Source organism: Pseudopodoces humilis, chromosome 11 (assembly GCF_049639895.1).
Source record: "Pseudopodoces humilis isolate 2021_Gansu_Grassland_sample_001 chromosome 11, ASM4963989v1, whole genome shotgun sequence".
NCBI classification, from domain to species: domain Eukaryota; kingdom Metazoa; phylum Chordata; class Aves; order Passeriformes; family Paridae; genus Pseudopodoces; species Pseudopodoces humilis.
The window spans coordinates 13,305,873-13,325,637 of record NC_142210.1 but is presented as its reverse complement, the minus strand read 5'-3'; the positions used below and the strand labels follow the sequence as shown (position 1 = coordinate 13,325,637).

The 19,765-nt window shown below is 41.3% G+C and overlaps 2 protein-coding genes across 5 annotated transcripts in view; both read right to left on the bottom strand.

Annotated features, from left to right (window-relative positions):
* Positions 1-3,460: 3,460 nt before the first annotated feature.
* On the bottom strand, positions 3,461-9,621 carry GP5 (glycoprotein V platelet). 2 transcript variants are annotated; one of them, XM_014256168.2, is made up of 3 exons: positions 9,518-9,613; positions 9,302-9,398; positions 3,461-6,987 (listed from the first exon to the last, which is right to left on the bottom strand). In XM_014256168.2, exons 2-3 carry the CDS (start codon positions 9,336-9,338, stop codon positions 5,033-5,035), a joined length of 1,992 nt encoding a protein of 663 aa, XP_014111643.1. In that variant the 5' UTR covers positions 9,339-9,398; positions 9,518-9,613; the 3' UTR covers positions 3,461-5,032. The 2 variants fall into 2 exon arrangements, with proteins under 2 accessions (XP_014111643.1, XP_005527156.1); XM_005527099.3 differs by lacking the exon at positions 9,302-9,398 and having other exon boundaries at positions 9,518-9,621.
* A 1,165-nt stretch (positions 9,622-10,786) lies between these two features.
* Positions 10,787-19,765, bottom strand: part of ATP13A3 (ATPase 13A3) — a 56,143-nt gene continuing 47,164 nt past the window's right edge. For 2 of the 3 annotated variants that reach the window (XM_014256152.2, XM_014256151.2), the window contains exons 33-34: positions 16,788-16,877; positions 10,787-15,327 (exon numbers count right to left, since the gene is read on the bottom strand). In XM_014256152.2, coding sequence (XP_014111627.1) covers positions 15,130-15,327; positions 16,788-16,877 — 288 coding nt within the window. In that variant the 3' untranslated portion in view covers positions 10,787-15,129. The remainder of the gene's footprint in view (positions 15,328-16,787; positions 16,878-19,765) is intronic. The other variant, XM_014256153.2, reaches the window with a different exon arrangement.

Genomic DNA, 19,765 nt, shown 5'->3' with positions numbered 1-19,765 from the left:
CCTCCCCATGTTCCAGCAGACGGGAGCACCTCTGAGCGCTGCAGCAGGACCCACAGGTTCAAGCCACAGCTGAGGGGTGAAGGAAAGGGCATTAGTCTCTCAAGGACTGGTGCTGGGGCCACCTCTGCTCTTAGAGAAGCAGCAGCAGCCCCTGCCCCAGCACAGGCCCACCCTAATCCTTTGAGCTCCTCCACAGCTCCCCCAGTGATCCAGCCATAGTGACGTTTTCCCTCCCTGCTTGTGGAATGCAGGGCCAGGGCTGCCTCACTGCTCATGGCTAGATGATGCCATCATCTGCCCCAAGGGATGGGGACATGCCCTGCCGGGCCTGGGAAAGGCCTTATGCAAAGCGGGAACTTTGTGTGGGAGCAGCAGCAGCTTTGGTCCATCGAGGATGGTCAGCAGGGATGGCTGTCAGGGTAACCTCCGGCCGAGCACCAGCACCAGGCCCACCACAACCCTCCTGGAGCTCAAGGAAAATGGCATTTAGGATCTCAGGCTCCAGTGGGGTTCACCCCAGCAGCAGAACCGTCTCCTCCAGGCTCAGCCCGAGCGATAGCAGCAGCATGCAGGGCTTGGCCCAGGCTCAGGGCAGCGCTAGGCTGGAAGGAATGTGGGGCCCGCAGCCAAGTCCGCCTGCAGAGATAATCCGAAGCGGAAAGAGCTTGTCCGATGTGCGCTGTGAAAGGGGGGAAGGACCAGCTGGAGTGGGAGGCGATGGCATGGGGCTCATACTCTGAGAAATGTTTCCTGGATCAGCTTCATCTCTGTAAAGATACCTCTGGCACCACGAGCGTCCCAGGGACCTCTTCCCAACACACGAAGGGGAAAGGGGCCTCATTTCTTCCCAGGAGAAGCCAGCAGAGGAGTGAAAGGCAGACTGCAGAGCTGCTGCCAGCCATCCCTGGCTCTCTGCCCTGAGCTTTTTCCATGCAGAGAGACACAAAGGCACAGCTGGAAGTCTGGCATGCCATTCCTACAGCAGCAATTGCACAAGGGCTGAGCCCAGTGGTGGGTGGGTCCGGGTGCTGCTGGAACAGAAGCTCCCACCCTGTAGTGAAGTGGGACTCAGCCCCCCTGGCCCAAATAAGAGACTACACCAGGACTAATCCACCCACCAAAACCCACAGCTGAGTGTGAACCCAGATTTTGGCTACAAAAATGGAGGCATAACACCTCCCTAGCTGGGACAAAGCAGGAGCTTCAGGCCTTCCTCTCACTGTGGGTCTCTAAACACTCGTGGCCCCAGCCTTGTCCAGCAGGAATGTGCCTCAGGCTGCGGCCCTCTGCCAGCTCTTCGGTCATCCCTAGGAAATGCTCTGTTATCTGGAGTGCCAAATCAGCAGCCCTAGGCAAGCTGTGCTGGTTGGAGACACAGCCAATGCTCCACAATGTCAGGCAGAGGCTCCCAGCGCTCCTGCCCCACAGCCAGCAGCTGCATGCACTCCTGAACCATGGAGCACTGCTGGGGGCCTTCTCCAAGCACATCTGCCATCACCCTACTTCTCTTTGGCATCAGGACAGGGAAGATCTGAAGTGCAGGCTCTGATCTTGCTGCTGTGCACTGGAGGACTGAACTGCATTTCACAGGCAGCTGCCCAAGCTCACTGCCCTCTGCAAGCAGTGACAAGGGCGCTCCTGCAGTTCCTGGTCTCACACGGCAGAGGAGGTGGGATAGAAAGGACCAGGACACCAGGGACACAAGGAAAGGATATATGTGCTGGTGACTTGGAAATGCTTGCTGCAGTGGCTGTGAAACAGACAGAGCTGCCACTGTTTGTGGCAGCAGTTCATTCAATTCCCACCTCAGCACCTTGTGCTTTGGGGACTCCATGAATTCAAATCCCAACAAGCAAAGGAGAATGGCATTTGTTGTGACATCAAGCTGGAAATACAATGAATAGTCCCATGGCTTGGCAGGGTAGGTCAGAGCTCCCACTGCTCCAGGATTTCCTAAACAGAGAGAACAGGAGCAACTGCTAGAGCAGTGAGCATTTGAAGGGATGGAGTGAGCTATGGCTGGGCTAGCACAGCTGGCCTAGTGGTGAGGTACCCAAGCACTCCCAGCCAGGATGTGGCCCTGGAAGCAGGTCCTTGACTCAGAGGTCTGGATAACATGCAGGGCTGTCAACCATGCCTCCGTACCCCAATCAGGAGCCAAGAGAGTGGAACCAAACTTTTCAGCCACTGTATGCAGATGTGCTTTGCATTCACCTCTTCCCCCGTACCAGGGACCCATTGGATCAGGGATTAGGTACCTCCAGTTTCTTCCAGTCCACTGTGTTCCCATCCAGCCTAGTGGCAAAGGCTGAGCAGTAGATGATGTGTGGTCTGCAGGGACTGAGAAAATCCTTGCACACAAAGGAATGGTGCTTTGGGGCAGCAGCGAGGCAGGGCTGGGGACCAGCCTGCTGCTTTCCTGCCTGCCACAGCTGCATCATGCTGACCTGGACAACTATCCCTTCTCCAGGAAAAACAGAAATGGCGTACGCATAAGGACATCCTTTGGATTTCCCCAGCCAGGGAGTTTTTCAGGAAGGGCTGAGCTCCACTGGGCAAGAAACAATGAATCAGAGGCAGCTCAAAACAATACACCTCAGAGGAAAAGCTAGTAAACCACCCCAGGCACTCATTGCTCCAGCCTTTTGTTGTCTGATGACTTCACTTCCCCCGTCTGGCTCAAGCATGGGGAAAGCCCGATGACAGCATGTGAAGAGGAATCATCCCGGGAAGAGGAATCATCCTGGTCTTAGCAGTCAGCTGTACACAGCCCTGTGCCAGAGGCCCCACGTGCCAGAGCTGGAGCTCAGCAGCTGCACCGGGAGCCAAGGAGCAGCGTGGGGGCCCAGCCGGCTCCACTGCAGGGCTGGGGAGGCCAGAGGAGCGTTCGGAAAGGCGGCAGCTGGTGCTGCCCCGCTGCCCTCGCGTAGGACAGCAAGGTGTCATGCCCATACCATGAGCAGGTGCTTTCCTTAGCAATCAGACACTGTGCATCCAAGTGCCCAGAGCACACTTCCTGCACAGAGGTAACCATCACCAGCATAGTTTGTGGAACCATTTCCTCACTAGTCCTGATTATAATGATCTGCCTGCCTGCGTGGCACTGAGCGACAGCGCTGGAGCTGGCACAGCGCTACGTGGTCATTACAGCTGTCCAACAAGAACCTAAATTTGTAACAACTCTCTTTTCTTAAACACTACATGTAACCACCCAGAACCACCACTGAGAAAGCTCATTGTTGGTTTTGTGCTTCTCTCAAATATATTGCAATAAATATTCTGGAGCATCTGTTTATGATTCCTGTCACAGTTTGCTTTGCACCACTTGCAGTCACTTGCATTTCTGCTTCTTTAGAGATGGCTCTAACACCCATTTAGCCAGGTTTGCTAAATTTTGTTAAACCTCACCAGCAACACAACAATCATTCAACACTGAAGAAGTTCTTCTCTCTTCTCACAGCCTGGAAGTGGAATGAATTTAGGCCCATCAGCAGAGCACCTTGAAACAAAGCAGTCACAGTTTATTCTCACTGCCTAGAGTAACACACTGCAGGGAACCAACCATAAACCTGCAGGAAGTGCAAGTTTTCTTCACTTCAAGTCTGTCACACGCGTTTCAAGGCCATCCAGAAAAGTCCCAAATAGTGAGAAAGGCACTAAGGTTACAGAATTACTCCTGGAGTAGAGGCTTTCTGGCCCAAGGAGCCAGGGAACCACACCCAGAGGTTTTTAAGCACATCAGAGCTTTTAAGAACAAAGAAAGTCCCATAATGTAGATAAAAGTTGCTAGTTAAATCCAAGAGCTACTAAAGCATAGGCAGTCTGACAGGCACCAGTCTACTTATGAACTAAAAAATTCATACATTTCAAAATATTAATAAAATATTACTATAAGACCAAAACCCACACTATTGCCTAGCTGTTGCCTTGAAAGGACTGGAAGTCAGGGAATAGCAGTACATAATAAGGTAAAAAACAGTGAGACTGAAAATGTAACTGAACACTCCAAGTTGATCAAGTTGTGTACGTTCCCCAGCCAACTTGAAAATGGAGGTGACACTTCGTGGCCCTCAGTTCAGGCAGGCTCCCTGCCCCTCAGCTGTATGCTGCGGTTTTGCTAGCCAAGGCCAGGAGAGACCATTCTTTTATCTTCCAGCACAGTCAAGATCAGCTCTCTCTCAAATTCATCCTTGTGGAGCCCATCCTCAGTCCTGGGCATCCACCTGGTACTCTGGTTTCAAGATTCCCTGCATCATGCAGCCAGGAACACCTTGATTTTTCAAACCACTGGCCAAAGTTTAAGGATGAAAGTATTTACTTAAAATTCAGAGTTACAAGGTTTACACATAACCTCCAAGCAAACAATAAAATACATCAAGATTATACTTCCTAGCTCATAATTTTTCTCTGTTGTTAGCTTTAATTGGTAGCCCTTCCTCATGCCACATCCTGGAAAGGGGCTGAGGATGTAATGCAAAAGTTAAAACACTTGCACCACACCATTCTGCACACATCTCCATTGTTTAAAGGTCCTTCCCAGCATCTCCTTCCAAAAACATAATTTGTTTTCTCAGTAAGGAGACAAATGATTGCAGGCAGTATAGGGCATAATAGTATTGGAGTACTTTGGGCGATCTCTAAAGCACAGTTGGAAACATGTTCTGTGTAAGAGTTCCTACATTGATGGCACTCCATCTGAGCCATGAACACCCAGCAGGCAGCAGCCTCTGGCAGCAACAGGGCTGCACTCCAAGGCAGGAACCCCAAAGCACACATGTAAAGGTGACCCGATACTTTAATCTTGCCCTCTGGGTTCATGCACCAAGTGCTGTAGCAATTTACAGCGCCTATAGCCACCCTTGGCAAATGCTGCAAGGTGCATAAAACTCATTTCCATTATGTTATAATGACAAGATCTTTATGGTCTTTGCTATGAAGATTTGTAATCCAGATCTGAATCGAGGATTAACTGCTCAAATGTTCAAAAAGCATCTTAAGCAACACTGCCAGTTCTTTCTTGGGCTAGACTTTTCTATCTTCTTAATATTCTTATCAGAACTACCGGCTGAGCAGGAATATTTCTGGAGTGCAAGAGTTGCCTGGTGTTACCCATCACATACAGACTGAGCACAATGACTACAGTCTGGAGTGTTAAAATCAAACTGTGAATGCACAAGAATAGCTGGCAGTAAGGAACCCTGGTATTAAAATAGGATTTAGCACTGCTTGGGGCTGGAAACTCATCCCACCAGACAAGTGTAGTTAAATCTGTCCCTCTGACACTGTTGGTTCGTGCTATGATGCTGGGAGAAGTCTGGACTGGAATATCTGAGAAATGTAACCCGGGTTGTCCAACATCTTCAACATGGGAGCAGGTAAAACCTGGTGTAGCAGGAGGAATTGACGTGGGTGTGCTGATCATTTCCATGTGGGACAGCACTGTTACAGCAGTCTCCTGAGATGATGTGAAGCGCTCCATCACAGGAGATGTCGAAGTCTGGGAATAAGTTGAACTGAATGTCTGATAGGTCATAGCTGTGGTTGGTTGGCAGTCTGGGTCATTGATGCTTAGAGACACAAGAGAAATATTCTGCATTGCCTTTGGGCTGTGGCACATTAGAGATGGCACATTTTTAACTATTGTTGTGCTCTTTTGGAGCCATTCTCGGAAGCCAAGAATTTGGCAATCACATTTCCAAGGGTTGTTGTCAAGGACAACCTCTTCCAGCTCAGGTAAAGCAGTAAAGAAGTCTGCAGGAAGAGACTGCAGGTTAGTACTATTCAGGTAAACTTTCTGGAGGTGCTTGAGATTATGAAAGAGGTTTCCAGGAAGATCCTCAAGCCTTGTATCAAAGAGGGAAATGTTCTGCAATTTGTGAAGGCTAAGAAAGATTCCCTCTGGCAAACTGGAAATATTACTTGTATGGAGAGAAAGGCCTCGCAGTTCATTCAGACCACTGAATACATTCCTGGGAAGAACTGTAAGCTCTGGGTTAAAACTCAGCACAAGAAGCTCTAAATTTGTCAAGTTGCTGAACACAAAATCTGGTATTGTTGAGAGCTTTGTGTGATACAGCCATAGGCTACCAAGATGCCTCATCTCTCCAAACAATACTTCTGGAAGAGACTTCAGTGGGTTCCTGTACAAGGTCAGTTTAGACAGGTCATGCAAGTGCAAAAAAAGCCCAGAAGGCAAAGTCTGAAGCCTGTTTCTGGAGAGTGTCAGGGTTCTTAGTTTATGAAGGCAATGAAATGCATCAGGAGCAATGGAATGGATATTATTGGAATGCAGGAAAAGCTCCTGCAGCTCCTTCAGGCTATCAAACACACCAGACTCTATTGAAGACAGTCTATTAATATACAGCATCAGCCTCTCAAGCCTGGCTAATGCACTAAATATACTTCTAGGCAGTGCTGCAAAGCAATTTCTTGACAAGTTCAGTACTCTGAGTTTGGTGAGTTTCTTCATCACACCACTGGGAAGTGCTGTTAGTTGGTTTTTGTTCAAGTAGAGCTCCTGCAAACTAGCCAGTTTGTCAAAGAGATTTTCCTCGATAGATTTCAACCTGTTACTTTCAATGATCAATTGCTGAAGCTGCACCATGTCATCAAATACTTCTGGGGGAAGTTCAACCAGCTTATTACCTAGTAGTTTGAGGACTTTTAGCCTTCCCAAGCCTTTAAAAGCCATAGGTGAAACCAGAGCGATGTTGTTTGAAGACAGGATGAGATGCTGCAGTTCCACCATCCTAGCAAAAACATCCTGCAAGTACGATATGTTACCATTTGTTATGTGAATTTCTGTCATGTTGCAAGGCAGATTTAACAATTCCAGGTCTTTTATGTGGGGGCCAGAGCAATAAATTGCATTTTTTGAAGAGCAGTCACAGTTCTCAGGACAAAGAGATGCGTCCAACTGGAAGAAAAGCTTGATCATCACTGATAAACGAAACACCAACATCCTTGTTGAAGTGCCAGAAACATTAGCTGTTACAAGAGATAAGAGAGAATCAGGATTTGATCATAAGTAACTTAGCAGCTCACAAAGATGTGTGATTATATCATAAACCTGCAAATGTGCGCAAAATTTCCCTTGCCTTGAAAGCAAACATCAAAATACCTTTTATTGTTGACTGACAATATTTCTGAAGTGCTCAGTTTACACTGAGAAGTACAGATAAATTAACTTTCTTAAGTCAAGTATTCCTTGTTTGTATTTTTACCAGTTAACTATAATAAAAGTATACAAAAATCATGATGAAGCACTTAAGTAGTCAAAAGGCATGTATTTATTTGAACAGAAAAGCATTACAGAATCACAGAAGGGTTTGGGTTGGAAGGGACCTTAAGGATACTATTTCCAAGTGACAGGGACATCTTCCACTAGACAAGGTTTAGTATATTGTACTAAATTACGTGCCAAAAATATTTTCAAAAATTATCAAAAGGTCCTGCACTCGCTGTGTTTTTCCATTGTAAGTTATCTGAGGATTAAAAATAAAGTTTAGCCTGCAAAAATAGACAATGGAGGTAAAAAGGTTGTCCTGTACTTTAAGTGGTGAAAAGCAAAACAGCACCATCCAGTTAAATCCTGTCTCAGCATTTTCAAGCGATGGCTTCTTGGAACAGCCCAGGAACACACAAGAAGGAACAGGCTATTTTTGACACAGCCTGAAATAACACAGAAGACCCCATGTGGCACAGGACAGTAGTGAGCCTCTGATAACCAAGTCTCATTTCAGCAGCTTAACACAATACCCAGCTATCAGCAGTGGTTTTAAAAGTACAGTGAAATGAGAAGAAAGAAGTGCACCAAAGTAGATGGGAAGTTGTAGCAATAAAGGCACATCTGCATGAAACGCACCACAGAGTTAGAAAGTTGCATACATTTCCAAACAAAGAGGAAAGCAATCACTGTAGGTATAAACGGAATATTTAAAAGAGCAAGTCAAACAGAAACCCACAGTCTAGAAATACTTCCTCAACGAAATCAACAAGTCCAAGTGTATCAGAAATCTGATGTCAAGCACTTGGCTGAGCAGCAGAATAAGCAGCAGCTGGGACAGCTGGAATACACAATTTCCACAGACAGAACTGGGAGAGCCGACACAATGTCAGTGTTCTGCACCAGGAACATGGGGAAGAGGACACCTTGTCAGGGGCAAGGATGAAGCTCTCCCATACAACCCCACAGACTGTTGGGTACAACCCCCATCACTTAAACAGAAATCAGGAAGGACAGCAGAGTTTCTCAGGCACTTGAGCTGCTGACAAGAACATACCATGACAGACCCAAAACAGCTGCATGTCCAAACCAGCTCCTGCATTAAAAACATCCCAAAAGAGCAGAAGAGAGTGCTTAAAAAAATAATTAAAAAAATTATTTAAATTTATCTTCAGTTCAGAGTACTGAAGTCTAGTAAAATCTCTAACTCTCCCTCAGGAAGGGAAGGGCATGGCATTTAGTGCTATCAATGACCAGCAACACCATGCCACAAAGCAAGATCTCAGAAGGCTGTTCATAACTCATTGAATGAGACATTTTCATCACCAAAAAATAGCACGAGATTTCACTCTTCCAAAGGTCTTTCACACGTCAAACAAGAATCTTTCAGAGAATCTCACCCTCCTAGTAATCCTCCCCACCCCAAAACACTCTCTCATAAGCCAGTGATGCTTTTACCTCAACAAATTTGTAACTCAGCCTGCCCCTGATCCTACAAGTAGAGCCCTCCATCCAGGAACACATTAAGAAATTTCTGTTTCAAGCCCTGACTAGCATCTCAACCTGCCCCAACTTAACTCAAGACCACAGGAGAACTACAGGATTCAGTGAGACAAGAGAAGCAAGGATCTAAAGAACCAAATGGAGGGAAAACCCCCAGTTTGCTCTGCTAGAAACTGCAAATGCAGGTGCCTTGGAAGGTATGACTACAGGCCACTCTGTAAAATCAGAAACAGACTAACACTAGACTGTAGGTTTGTGATGTCTGTTTTCCTGGTCTTATAGCAAAAAAGAAGAGTATATAAGATGACAAGGTTAGATGCTCAGAAATGCTAGAAAGCACTAGTTTTCACAAACAGCAAAATGGTAGAAATTCTTTGCAAGATCTGAAGGCTGTAAGTGCTGCCACAAGAACTGGACAAGCCTATGGGTCTCAAACATCTAGAGCTGCTAGCAGTATTTTTTTAAGAAACATTTAAATATTTTAACAGTATAGAATACAGTGATACCCACAATAAAGATCATAATTATACATTCCCATCCATTAAAATTCTCTCAAACCCTCACACAACATACCTGGCATTCCAGAAAAGGCACCAGCCTGGCTGGTCATTTACCAAGGTCTGGTCTACAGCCTCTTCCCTTTCAGCTGCCCCCTTAATATTTCTCAAGACTACAAAAGGATGCCAGAGGCAATAGATTAATATTGTTACTACATAAGAATTCTCAAATCAGTTTTGAACTTAGTTTTATAGAACACTGAACACATGTATTGCTTACAGTGGTGCTTACCTCTTTTACTGTCTTGCAAGTTCCTAAACTCATAGAAGCATGAAAAAGGAATTTTGAGCTGTACCTTAGAAACTTATCTGCTTTTTAAAGGAACTCACTAGGAGCAGAGCAGGCAATCAGGCTTCACCATGACACTGCACTTTAAATGGGAAGTAAAACAGCAAAACGCATCCTCTAGATAACACTTTAACCCATATTTGCCCAGTTACTGAGACAGACCAAAGGCCAAACAATATCTGAAGCTTCAGAGCAGATTTTTGCCTACAGCTGTTCAAGCAAGCAACTCCTGCAGGTTGCATGTAACTCCAAAAGTAGGGCTTGAAGCCACTCATGTAACAGGAGGAAGTTTTAAGTCACACACCCAACAGCAGAAAACCTACCTGTAGCTTCTTTGGCAGTAATACTGGAGTCTGTGCTTCAGCCAACCCAAAGCAACTCTGAGTGAAGTCAGAAATCTACATTTCAATGTGAGATGTGATCATAAATTTCAAATTTGTCACCAGTCTGCTACATAGGTTTTGAAGGAGTGGACACATCCTCTTTAAAACAAATGCTCATACCTTCACAAAGCTGCTCTAACTTATAATTTCTTGCAGGATTGGAGTCAAAACAATTTCAGTAAGGAACGAAGGGCTTTTTACTTAATGCTTTGGCTAAGCATTCCAAGGTTGACACATTTATTTTCTGTTTTTCCTCAAAGTCTTCTGGAGTGGCAGGCCAACAAAACCTAAAACCAATAAGATTCTGAAAGACAAAAGCTAAGTTTCAAAAATAGAAGCTTGAAATTGAAAGATTAAGTTTTTGTTATTAAGTAAAAAGGTATTTTAAGTATCTTGTCTTCAAGTTTAAAATAATGTGTTCTGCCAATGACTGTTTCAATAAAAGGTGAGCCACAGGATAGAAAAGATGTCTTCATTTCCACATGATTTTTCTGAAGGTGACTGTGACAATGGTGACAGCTCAGATCATGCCTCCCACATGTCCAAACAGAAGGAACATCTGAGTAACCAAAGGTGGAAACATGTTGCTATCACATGTACAAAGTGTGGCTTTAGAATGGCTCTCATAAGCCACCAGGTAAAGCTGCAGTCAGTGTGATCCCCCTGCAGAACACTGCCACAGAGCCACCCTTCCCACCCCCATCTGCAAAAATACAGAGGCACTGAACATCATATCCAAGACATCAGAGGGAGTAAGTCTGTGTTCTTCAACAAGCTTTAGATCTAATTCTATAGAGAATAATTAAAACAATTGCATGAAACTAATGAGAAGAGTTAAAATATCCATTCCTTTTAATTTTATTTTCAAAGAGCTTCAGTCACAAAAATGATTTACAAGTCTATTTACAATTCTATTGTACAGTTATTTATGTATGCCTCTTGACAACAGGGTACCATTCTAGAGCAGCAATACATATTTTAAATACAAAGATGTAGTATTTCAGATTTAAAAATAAAAGGAAGCAGAGCTTCTAGAGAGTGCTGTAAGGATGAACATTTTAATCTGTGTTAGGCTTGAGAAATTAATAACAAACTAAGTAGTTTCTGGTTCACATAATTATTAAACAAGCTGCAGTTTGTTGAAAATAGTTTTAAAAACCTGAAGCTTTACTGTATATAAAATCAACATATTCAAGACTCTAAAAATTGTCAAAAACCCACAGCTTTCCCTTAGACATACAAAACCCTAAGTTTACAATTCAGAATTTCATGGGAGAAATCCTACAGGACTTGAGCTCTCTCATTTTGTGATGACCAACATAAGCATTAAAAATTTGCAGCATAAAAAGGACTCCACATCTGCTTAGTATTATACTGTATATACACATATACAGTACAGGATTATTTACCCAATTTGGGATGACTGTTCAGCACAACCTTCATGAAGAAAGAAAAAAATAAATAGAATTAAAAATCCAATAACTTTTTAAAAAGTGCAACAGTAAGAGTTTCCAATTTAAAGTTATGATGAATATGGACAGTCAGTTCTGTGGGTTTTTTCAGCTGCTTCTATTCAAGCATTATTTGCAGCATTTTCTTTTTACAGTAGATTTAGTTCTATAGTACATGAAACTAGAGTTACTACTAATTGAATCTGAAGGGAAAGGAAGAAAAAAACTTTAAAAATAACCCTGAGGGATATACAATTTCATGATCTTGTAATTTATTTCTAAAAAGTAACATTTATTATTTAGCAATTGCTTTTCTGGATAGACCAGTCCTTTAAGTATGTGCATAAATAATATTTAAAAATCAGTAGTATTTACAAATCCTAATACATCAAAATAAAATACGTACAGATTGAAGTCTGCATACACAAATAATTTAATAATAAATCAAACTCCTCAACATAAGGCCAAAATATACAGCAGGAAGAAAATGTCTACCCAGTATCTAGTGGAGCTCACTAACTTGGTCTGTTCACCTGAATTTAGATTTCCAAGATGAACACTAAAAGAGATTTTTTTTCACTACAAAATGAATTTCATCTTACTTCAAAACAGAAACTGAATACACTAGTGCAGATCTAGTTTGCTGCATTTCTGAAAACCAGAAAAACTAAACTGCTCAAAATGAGAAAAATTATAGGTGGTCAAATTCAGCTCTTGGGCAGGAAGGCATAAATCCCAATAATTGCAGAAAATGCAAAAGCTTATTTTGTGGCTGAACTTGCAATAACTAGATGAATTCTCAGAAAAGCTGATTTATTATTCTTGACTAAGCGTCAGAGCTCAAGCATGCAACCTCAGGAACATTTACCAACCCTGAACGCAGGCCTGGAGGAAACAAGCTCCCATTTGCAAAACATTCAAGTTTACTACGCTCATGAGCCATTAGTTACTCAGTTAAGTGGAGACACTTGGCAATTTCTGCTTTAGTAAGAGTTCCCTAAAATGTTCTCCAAAGTCAAGCCCACCTTAATAAGCTGTTTCCTCCTCACTTTCTAGGTAAGTTTAATAAACTAGAATAAGACTGAAAAACTAGCTTCAGAAATCAAACAAGCCAAGAGAAATTATCAGTTTGGGGAAAGTATTAAGCAAAAGCATATAAAAGGGAAAGACAAATATTTTCTTTCAGTTCTCATGAAACAGCAAATCTAAAATGGTCAATGAAATGGAAAGCAGAAGCTTATGCGTTTAAGGATAAGTCACAGCTCCCAGGTCCAAGATGCATAGCTTCACAATATTTTTCAACTAAAATATTTTTGTTTAGATTTGAATACTACTTACGCAGCTAAGAATTATTCTTCATCAGTTATTCCATGCTACAAAGATTTTTGTAAAATCAACATCGGCAAAAATTAGCCAACTGACTCAGGTTCATGACTAATTAATGTATCCAATGTTTGCAGACCCTTTAAAAGCTACCAATGTTGTTCAATGTTTATGACCTTAAGAAGCCTTACATTGCTCTGTTGAATGAATGCTAAGAAAACCACTTCCCCCTTTCCCCCTGCTCCACTCCTCAGAAACAAACAACAACAACAACAGAAATCAGGAAAAGAGTTGACAGCTGGACTGGAAGATAGTACACCATATGCATACTATTTAGGAGGAGCAATAACTTCAACAACCAAGTTCTAGGAAAAGGTCTTCCAAACCATTTAGCACCACTTTTAAATTCCCTGTTGGCACAGTATATTCAAACACTGCAGAAACCACATGATTGACATTAACATGGTTAATGGTTGGACTTGATGATCTTGAAGGTCTTTTCCAACCTTACTGATTCTATGAGCAGCAGGGCACACTGTCCATACTGCCTTATGAACAGCACAAGGGAATTAGGCCTGATCTGAAAAATTCTGCTTATTAAAACAAGGCTGGAATGGAATTGTCTCCACAGGAATTTAAAAGAACAAAACAAAACAAGACAACCCAGGAAAAAAAAAAAAAGGAAAAAAAGAAAGAAAAAAAATCCCTAACATCAAAACCTCAAATTCCATCATCAGAATATACACACTTCAAAACAATCCCAGCCAGCCAGTGAGTTTGGGGCCCTCATTCCACAACTACTCTAAAGCACCCAACTTCCTTCTCTAAAGGATCTCTTCAGAATGATGGATTCTTCAGATCCCAGATCCCCTCCCAAAGCTTGGAGGTGTCTGGACCAGTTAGTTGCCCCTAGTCAAAAACAGACTGATCAAGACTCAATATTTATCACCTTCCCATAAAGACACCAAGGAAGACTTTTCCAAACACTTACAAAGTTGACAATGGTTTGGAGATAAGTAATTTGTGGTTTAGAAACAAACAAAAAGGTTTTAAGCCTTGCAAGTCAAAGTGCTGTCTGCCTCTACTTCTTTGTAGACCTATTTTTCTAGTGGTCTTGTGTTCTGATACTGCCACATGGCAAAATGATGTATGGCTATCCCTAGTGCTTTAGCAGCATTAGTGGTGACACAAGCTTTTATTTTTTTCATATTTTTTTCTTTTTTCTGATAAATAAAATGTGCATAAGCCTTATAGTTCTGCAGCAAGACAGACTTAAGCTCAATTTTCTCTTAATTTTGCTTCATACAGCTACATGTAGCACTTGAGACACTGGCAGACACTTTGAGATGCCTGTGCTCTTAACCTGCACAAATCCCACATGAGGGCATGTGACAACAGACCTCCCTCCCACTCCCATATCCTTTGCAGCAGTAAATCTGGCCTTACTACTTCAAGACATATAGGAAAATTATCTTTAGATTTACAAATAAAACATGGTCCACAAAGGGATAATCCAACCCTTCTGCTGGAAAAAGCAAGGTCTATGGAGAAATGCATAGCTAAATGTAATAAAACATGCCATAGAAGAAAGTGTTTAGATTCTCCATCCTTCTTTCTCCAAAAACTTACAGTGTAGCCAAATGGCTCCTCCCCTGGAGGCCACCTAAGCCCTTCCTTGTGGTTAGCTAGAAAAGAAGTCAAGAATCCACATGAAAGCAATGTGCTTATTTCTTAAGGGCAGAGCATATTGCTTCTTTGGCATTCCAAACTTCTGCTGTGGCAGACTAAATAATTGAACTCAGAACCCAAACATTACACCTGCAAACACTCCTTACTAATAGGGACAAAATTAGAGGTACACACAAATTTTAGAACTGTTCTGAGGTACAAAATTTTTCATCAGTCAAATAAAAACCAACTAAATAAACATAATAACCCCAACCAACCAAAAAAAAAAAACCAAACAGAAAAATCCTCCAAACCATGACAAGGTTATTAAGCACCTCTAGTACAGCCATGAAACCATCACATCAGAGGGTTTACATGAACACATGCCCAGATAAGCAGGTTAGAACAACTATTAAGATACTCCAGGCAAATAATGTGAACCTGTTTTAACTGCCCTGCAGTTTAAACCTTCAAATGCATCTCATTTAGGAACAATGAAATCTGAAAGAAGGTGGAAGGAAACACAATCATTTTTGTTCTGCCTAAGGTAACTCACATTTTTAAAATGTATAGCCATAAGACGCCTGGCTCTGAATTTTGTATTCAGAGAGACAAACCAGTTGGAAATCTGCATTAGAATTTGACATTTAGCACACTGCAGTTTCAAATAAAGCCTTAAAATTACATTCTTCTGAATACTACTAAAGATACATGCCACCTAGATCCACTGCTATGTTACAGTGATGATTTGATATGAACCATTTTCTTGGGATGGTACTTTCGCTTCTGTTGTTGTCCTGGGTTTTGGTGGCCATTCTGGATCAACCAGCAGTTCCTGAGCTAGGTGCATATACTTGGCTTTTGGTGTCTTCTCTCTACAACCAAACAGGGAAGAAAGGAAACAGACTCCACAGCGGTCCCCAGTCTCCTGCAGAAGTGAACAGATTTGAAAATTGGATTACCATGACAAAAAAAAAAAAAAAAAAAAAAAAAAAAAGTCAATAACAATACAGTAAATCACTAGAAGCAAAACTATTATTTCAGTCTTTAATTTACTATTTCATTATCACATTGGATTGGACCTGTGGTACACAGAAACTGCTGCTTTGTCATCTCTTCTATATTATGGTAGTAATCACTTTCAAAAAACATTAAGAAAAATGCTTCACATTATTGTGACATCTAAGATCAACAACAGTTTTTATGCATATTTTATAATAATTTCGATAATCACAGAACAGGGAACAAGAAATTATTTTACTGATGGAGAATAAAAGCCTGGTCTAGAAAAATCAAATTCCCAAAATCCCAAAACACTTTTTAAGTCGTGAATTGTTACAAAAAAAGACAAAAGTAGCAGAATTTAACTTGCTGGTATGTGAAATCTAAATGCTGCAGGTATTAATAACTATTAAAAAAAGACACAAATTATTAAACTTAAGTCTTCCTTCCTGTGTTTCCTCTCCCAGTCTTAAAGGCATGTAATTTAATTAGCTGGGGAGGAGAAAAACCATTCCTCATTTGTGAGACTGAATCCCTCTCATGTCTGAGAGAGCAACTATAGTCAGCAGGGCTGACATTTAAATGATAATATATTCTATAGTTTTCAGGCTCTAAATGTCAGTTGGTGAACTGAACCAAATGTGAGTCTTGAGCACAGTTTCCATTCTCCAGTGAACCCAAAACAATTTGTTCTACAACAGCCTCTAAAGGACAAATGTAAATCTGAAGTGAATAGATTTAATAAAATTTAGTGCTGAAAAATAAACCACTGTATTTCTAGCAAGCACAAATGTACAATCAGCCAAAAGTAGTAAGCCAACAGGCTTAAAGTAAAGATGGTTTTTATGGGATTCACATAGATTTTTCCTTCATATATTAACAGCAGAGGGGCAGACCAGACCAAAATTCACGGTCACCTGAAAAACCTTTCAGTGTCCTAAACCATCTGAAGTAGTAATAGTTTCATTTGCCATCTTGTTTTATTTGTACATGCTGAAAATTACTCAAGCAATGACCTAAAACTCTAAACCAAATTAATTTATTTTAATTGCTTCTAAGCAAATCAAGATGTTCCCAGTCCTAGCATGCTAACTTGTGACACCACAAATAAAATTTGCTAATGTGGAAACCAAAGATGAAGCGAGAAAAGTCTTAAAGCAATACTCTAAGTCTGTTTCACAGTTCTTGCACACACACTAAACTCTGTAAGTGTCAATACAGAAAAAATACAAATCCAGAAGCCTTTGCTTTTAATATTCCAGTTACAGAAATGTAATTTAAGCAGACTTAAGATAAAGATAAGGTAGCAGACACTTATAGATAAGAGACAAAACCAAATTAATCTACATGCACTGAAACGATGACAGCAAAATACTCGTCTCCAACCTGAGGCGGCTGGGGTATGGTGAGGCGAGATTCTCCTTGTTTGTCTCGATTGAACACAACCTTCCAAAGGATCATATCAAGGAGGACATTCTGTGAGACATTACAGTGAGTGGGAAGAGTTAAAGAAACTAATGATCATTTGTTGTTAGTGTGCACATTACAAATAAAACCTGAAACAGCGCGTTAGGCATAACTAATTCAGTGGCAAGCAAAACAGAGAGTTTATGCTACTTGTCTGTACTTTTGTGATAAACAATTTCATTCCTAAATTGCTCACACAAAGTCTAAGAATATGAATGTGTACTCTAAAATCAACAGCAACATTGACTAAAACTACATCCATCAATATGGGTAAAAAACACAAATACACATGTGTTTCAATACTCTAAAAGTGAAGCACCACATGAAGACATGAGTGCTTAGAGCAGTTTCCCCATAAACCATCTTTAACATTACAATGAATTTAATTTTGGAGCTATGCTTTTTACAGTCTGTTTTAAACTAGTGATATTCTCAGAAAAGCAGCAGTGGGGTGGCAGAGCTGAGCCACCAGCGGGAATGAAGGAATTTGGTAGGTATAATTCCAGGTTTTTAAAAGAGGGCAGAACTTAACGAGTATGTTCAGCAGATGTGGTTATCCTCATACAGCTGCATGGGCAGACTCGGGAGCTTTGAGCAAATCTGACAACACAGGTGTGAACCTGTACCTTCCATGGCCTCGAGCCTGCAACTCTGATCCTTGGACAGATTCCATTTCTAACATCTGACTAATCTCTGTCACGGAAAACGGGGAGCAGATTAGTCAGACTTTTGTAACTGATTTTTATAATGCTTATGATTTTATAATATACCAGAATTTGTTAGTGCTTTTATAAAGCATTGGCCAAAAAATCTTCAGCTTGTTAAATGTTCATTTTTGAAGTCAGTCTGGTTTAAACATGTCTATACCAGGCATCAGGGGTAAGGAGGAACAGCTGCTAGGATCTGCCTTTGTTGTGCAATATTTTCTCTCATCTGGTAGAAAGAATCTGCATGCTTTGTGAACCTAGTCTGGCACCCACATGGATGGAGCAATAACTTTTCAGAACATTTCAGTAAACAACAGAATACAACCACAGTCAGAAACTATTCCTGCTGTAGAAGCAATGACAAAACTACATATTATCACAGTGTGACACAAGTGTCACACTGGCAAGTGTGACTAAAGAAGATCCAATTCCTCATGTACCTCATAATTATGAGACACTCAAAGAGGCAGTTCCTAAGGGATAGGTCTCAGAACAAACTCTAGGTGAAATACAGGGTACCTTGTTAAAAGATGGAAGGAGCTGCCACCAGTGGCCTCTCCCAGAATGTGACCTGTGGCACCCACTAAGTCTGTAGTGATAAGTGTAGGGAGGAGAAAATCCAGCCAGGCACACAAGGAAAGACAATGAGCTATACTGGAAGTGAAGGAAAGAAATAGTTTGGGATTTCTACCCAACACACTGGACCCAAGGATTTGGTACCACATGACAAAGCTTTAGGGAGTGTAGAGTAACACTGCTGGAACTGAGCAAATGCAGTTCAAGAGGTAGGCTGAAGTTATGGAAGGTCAAGTGTGCATTGTAAAACAAGGTTTGGGATTTCAGGATCACTAGACAACAGTTCTGTTGGGACACCTGCTGTACAGTAAAACAACCCATCTGTCATAACAAAGCATTCAACTTACACTTGCAAAGTGAAAGAAACTTGGTTTAAGACAATGCATAACAGCTCAAACAATTAGTGCCAAGAAGCAGGTACTTCTATTTTATTACTAAAGTACAGGTAACAAGATAAATAGGGAAGTCTGTTTAAAAGAAACATGCCAAATCACCCAGCAGTTTTGCTAATGAAAGTTAAATGACTGAAATGTAGGAAGATGCTAACTCAAACCTGCATAGGAAAAAGAGTGGGGTGAGGTTTGAATTACTCAGAGAAAGAACAGTCTGCAGGTAATTATATTACTTAGGCAACACTTAGTAGAAATTCACAAGTTTTCAGGCTGATGTGACAACCAACAAGGCCCAGAAGTGGAACTTTATGAACACCTATTTAAACCAGAGGAGAAACATTTGTCCTCAAATGTGCTGATACATGGATTGGCACACTGTACAGACTTTCTACTGGAGCCCTTACACAGCCAGAACAGAGACAACACCAGATTCTATAAAAGTTACAAGATCACCTGCAGAACAAAGGAATTTTCAAGCAGATGGCAAATTTATTTCTTTCAGTAATCTTTATCACTGGACTGAAAATTGAAATTGAATAGGAAAAAATATCCCTGTCTAGGAGGCTTGTTTTAAATTTATCATAAGACCAAAAAAGCCATGATTCTGAAGCTTCAGAGCAGCTGCTTTGTTTCAGTGGTAGAGACAGCAATATACATAAAATTTGACTTTTCACAAATAAAAGGAAGCAAAAAAACCTATTAGGCATTTACTAATACAAAAAAATTCAATAATTCAAGGGCATAAAATCATCACAAGAAGAGTTAGAGTACATACAGGACAACATAAGAAAGGCACAGGAGCTTTAATAGTGGATAAACTTGCTAACAACAATACTAGAGGCCAAGAAAATTGGAACTGACATGTTTTGGAAAAGACAAGTTGTCACCTGCCATGTGAAAACACAAAGACATGTTCCAATAGGCAGCAACATAAGAGCATATTTTGCAAATTCTATTTGGAACAGCATTTTAAACACAAAACCTTGGTAATTTTGATTCAAGCATCTGAAAAAAACCTTTGAAGTAATTTTTACCAGGTCACAAATGAAGGAAAAAGACATGTCAATTGGACAGAATATTAATGCTGTAGTACTCTTTGAAGGCCAAAATTATATGATCCAAGCAAGTATTATGCTGGCTACATTGATAGCGATCCCTCACATTGTAAAGGAAATAATGATTAGTAGCTGTAGAAAATGTTAAACAGTAAAAACAGATAATT

Coding starts and splice junctions, on each gene's coding strand:
- GP5 (XM_014256168.2), bottom strand. CDS start 9,338: ATGACCAGCCAGGCTGGTGCCTTTTCTGGAATGCCAG. Junction 6,988..9,301: donor TGCCTTTTCTGGAATGCCAG/GTATGTTGTGTG, acceptor CTCTTGTAACAG/CTAATGTTTCTGGCACTTCA.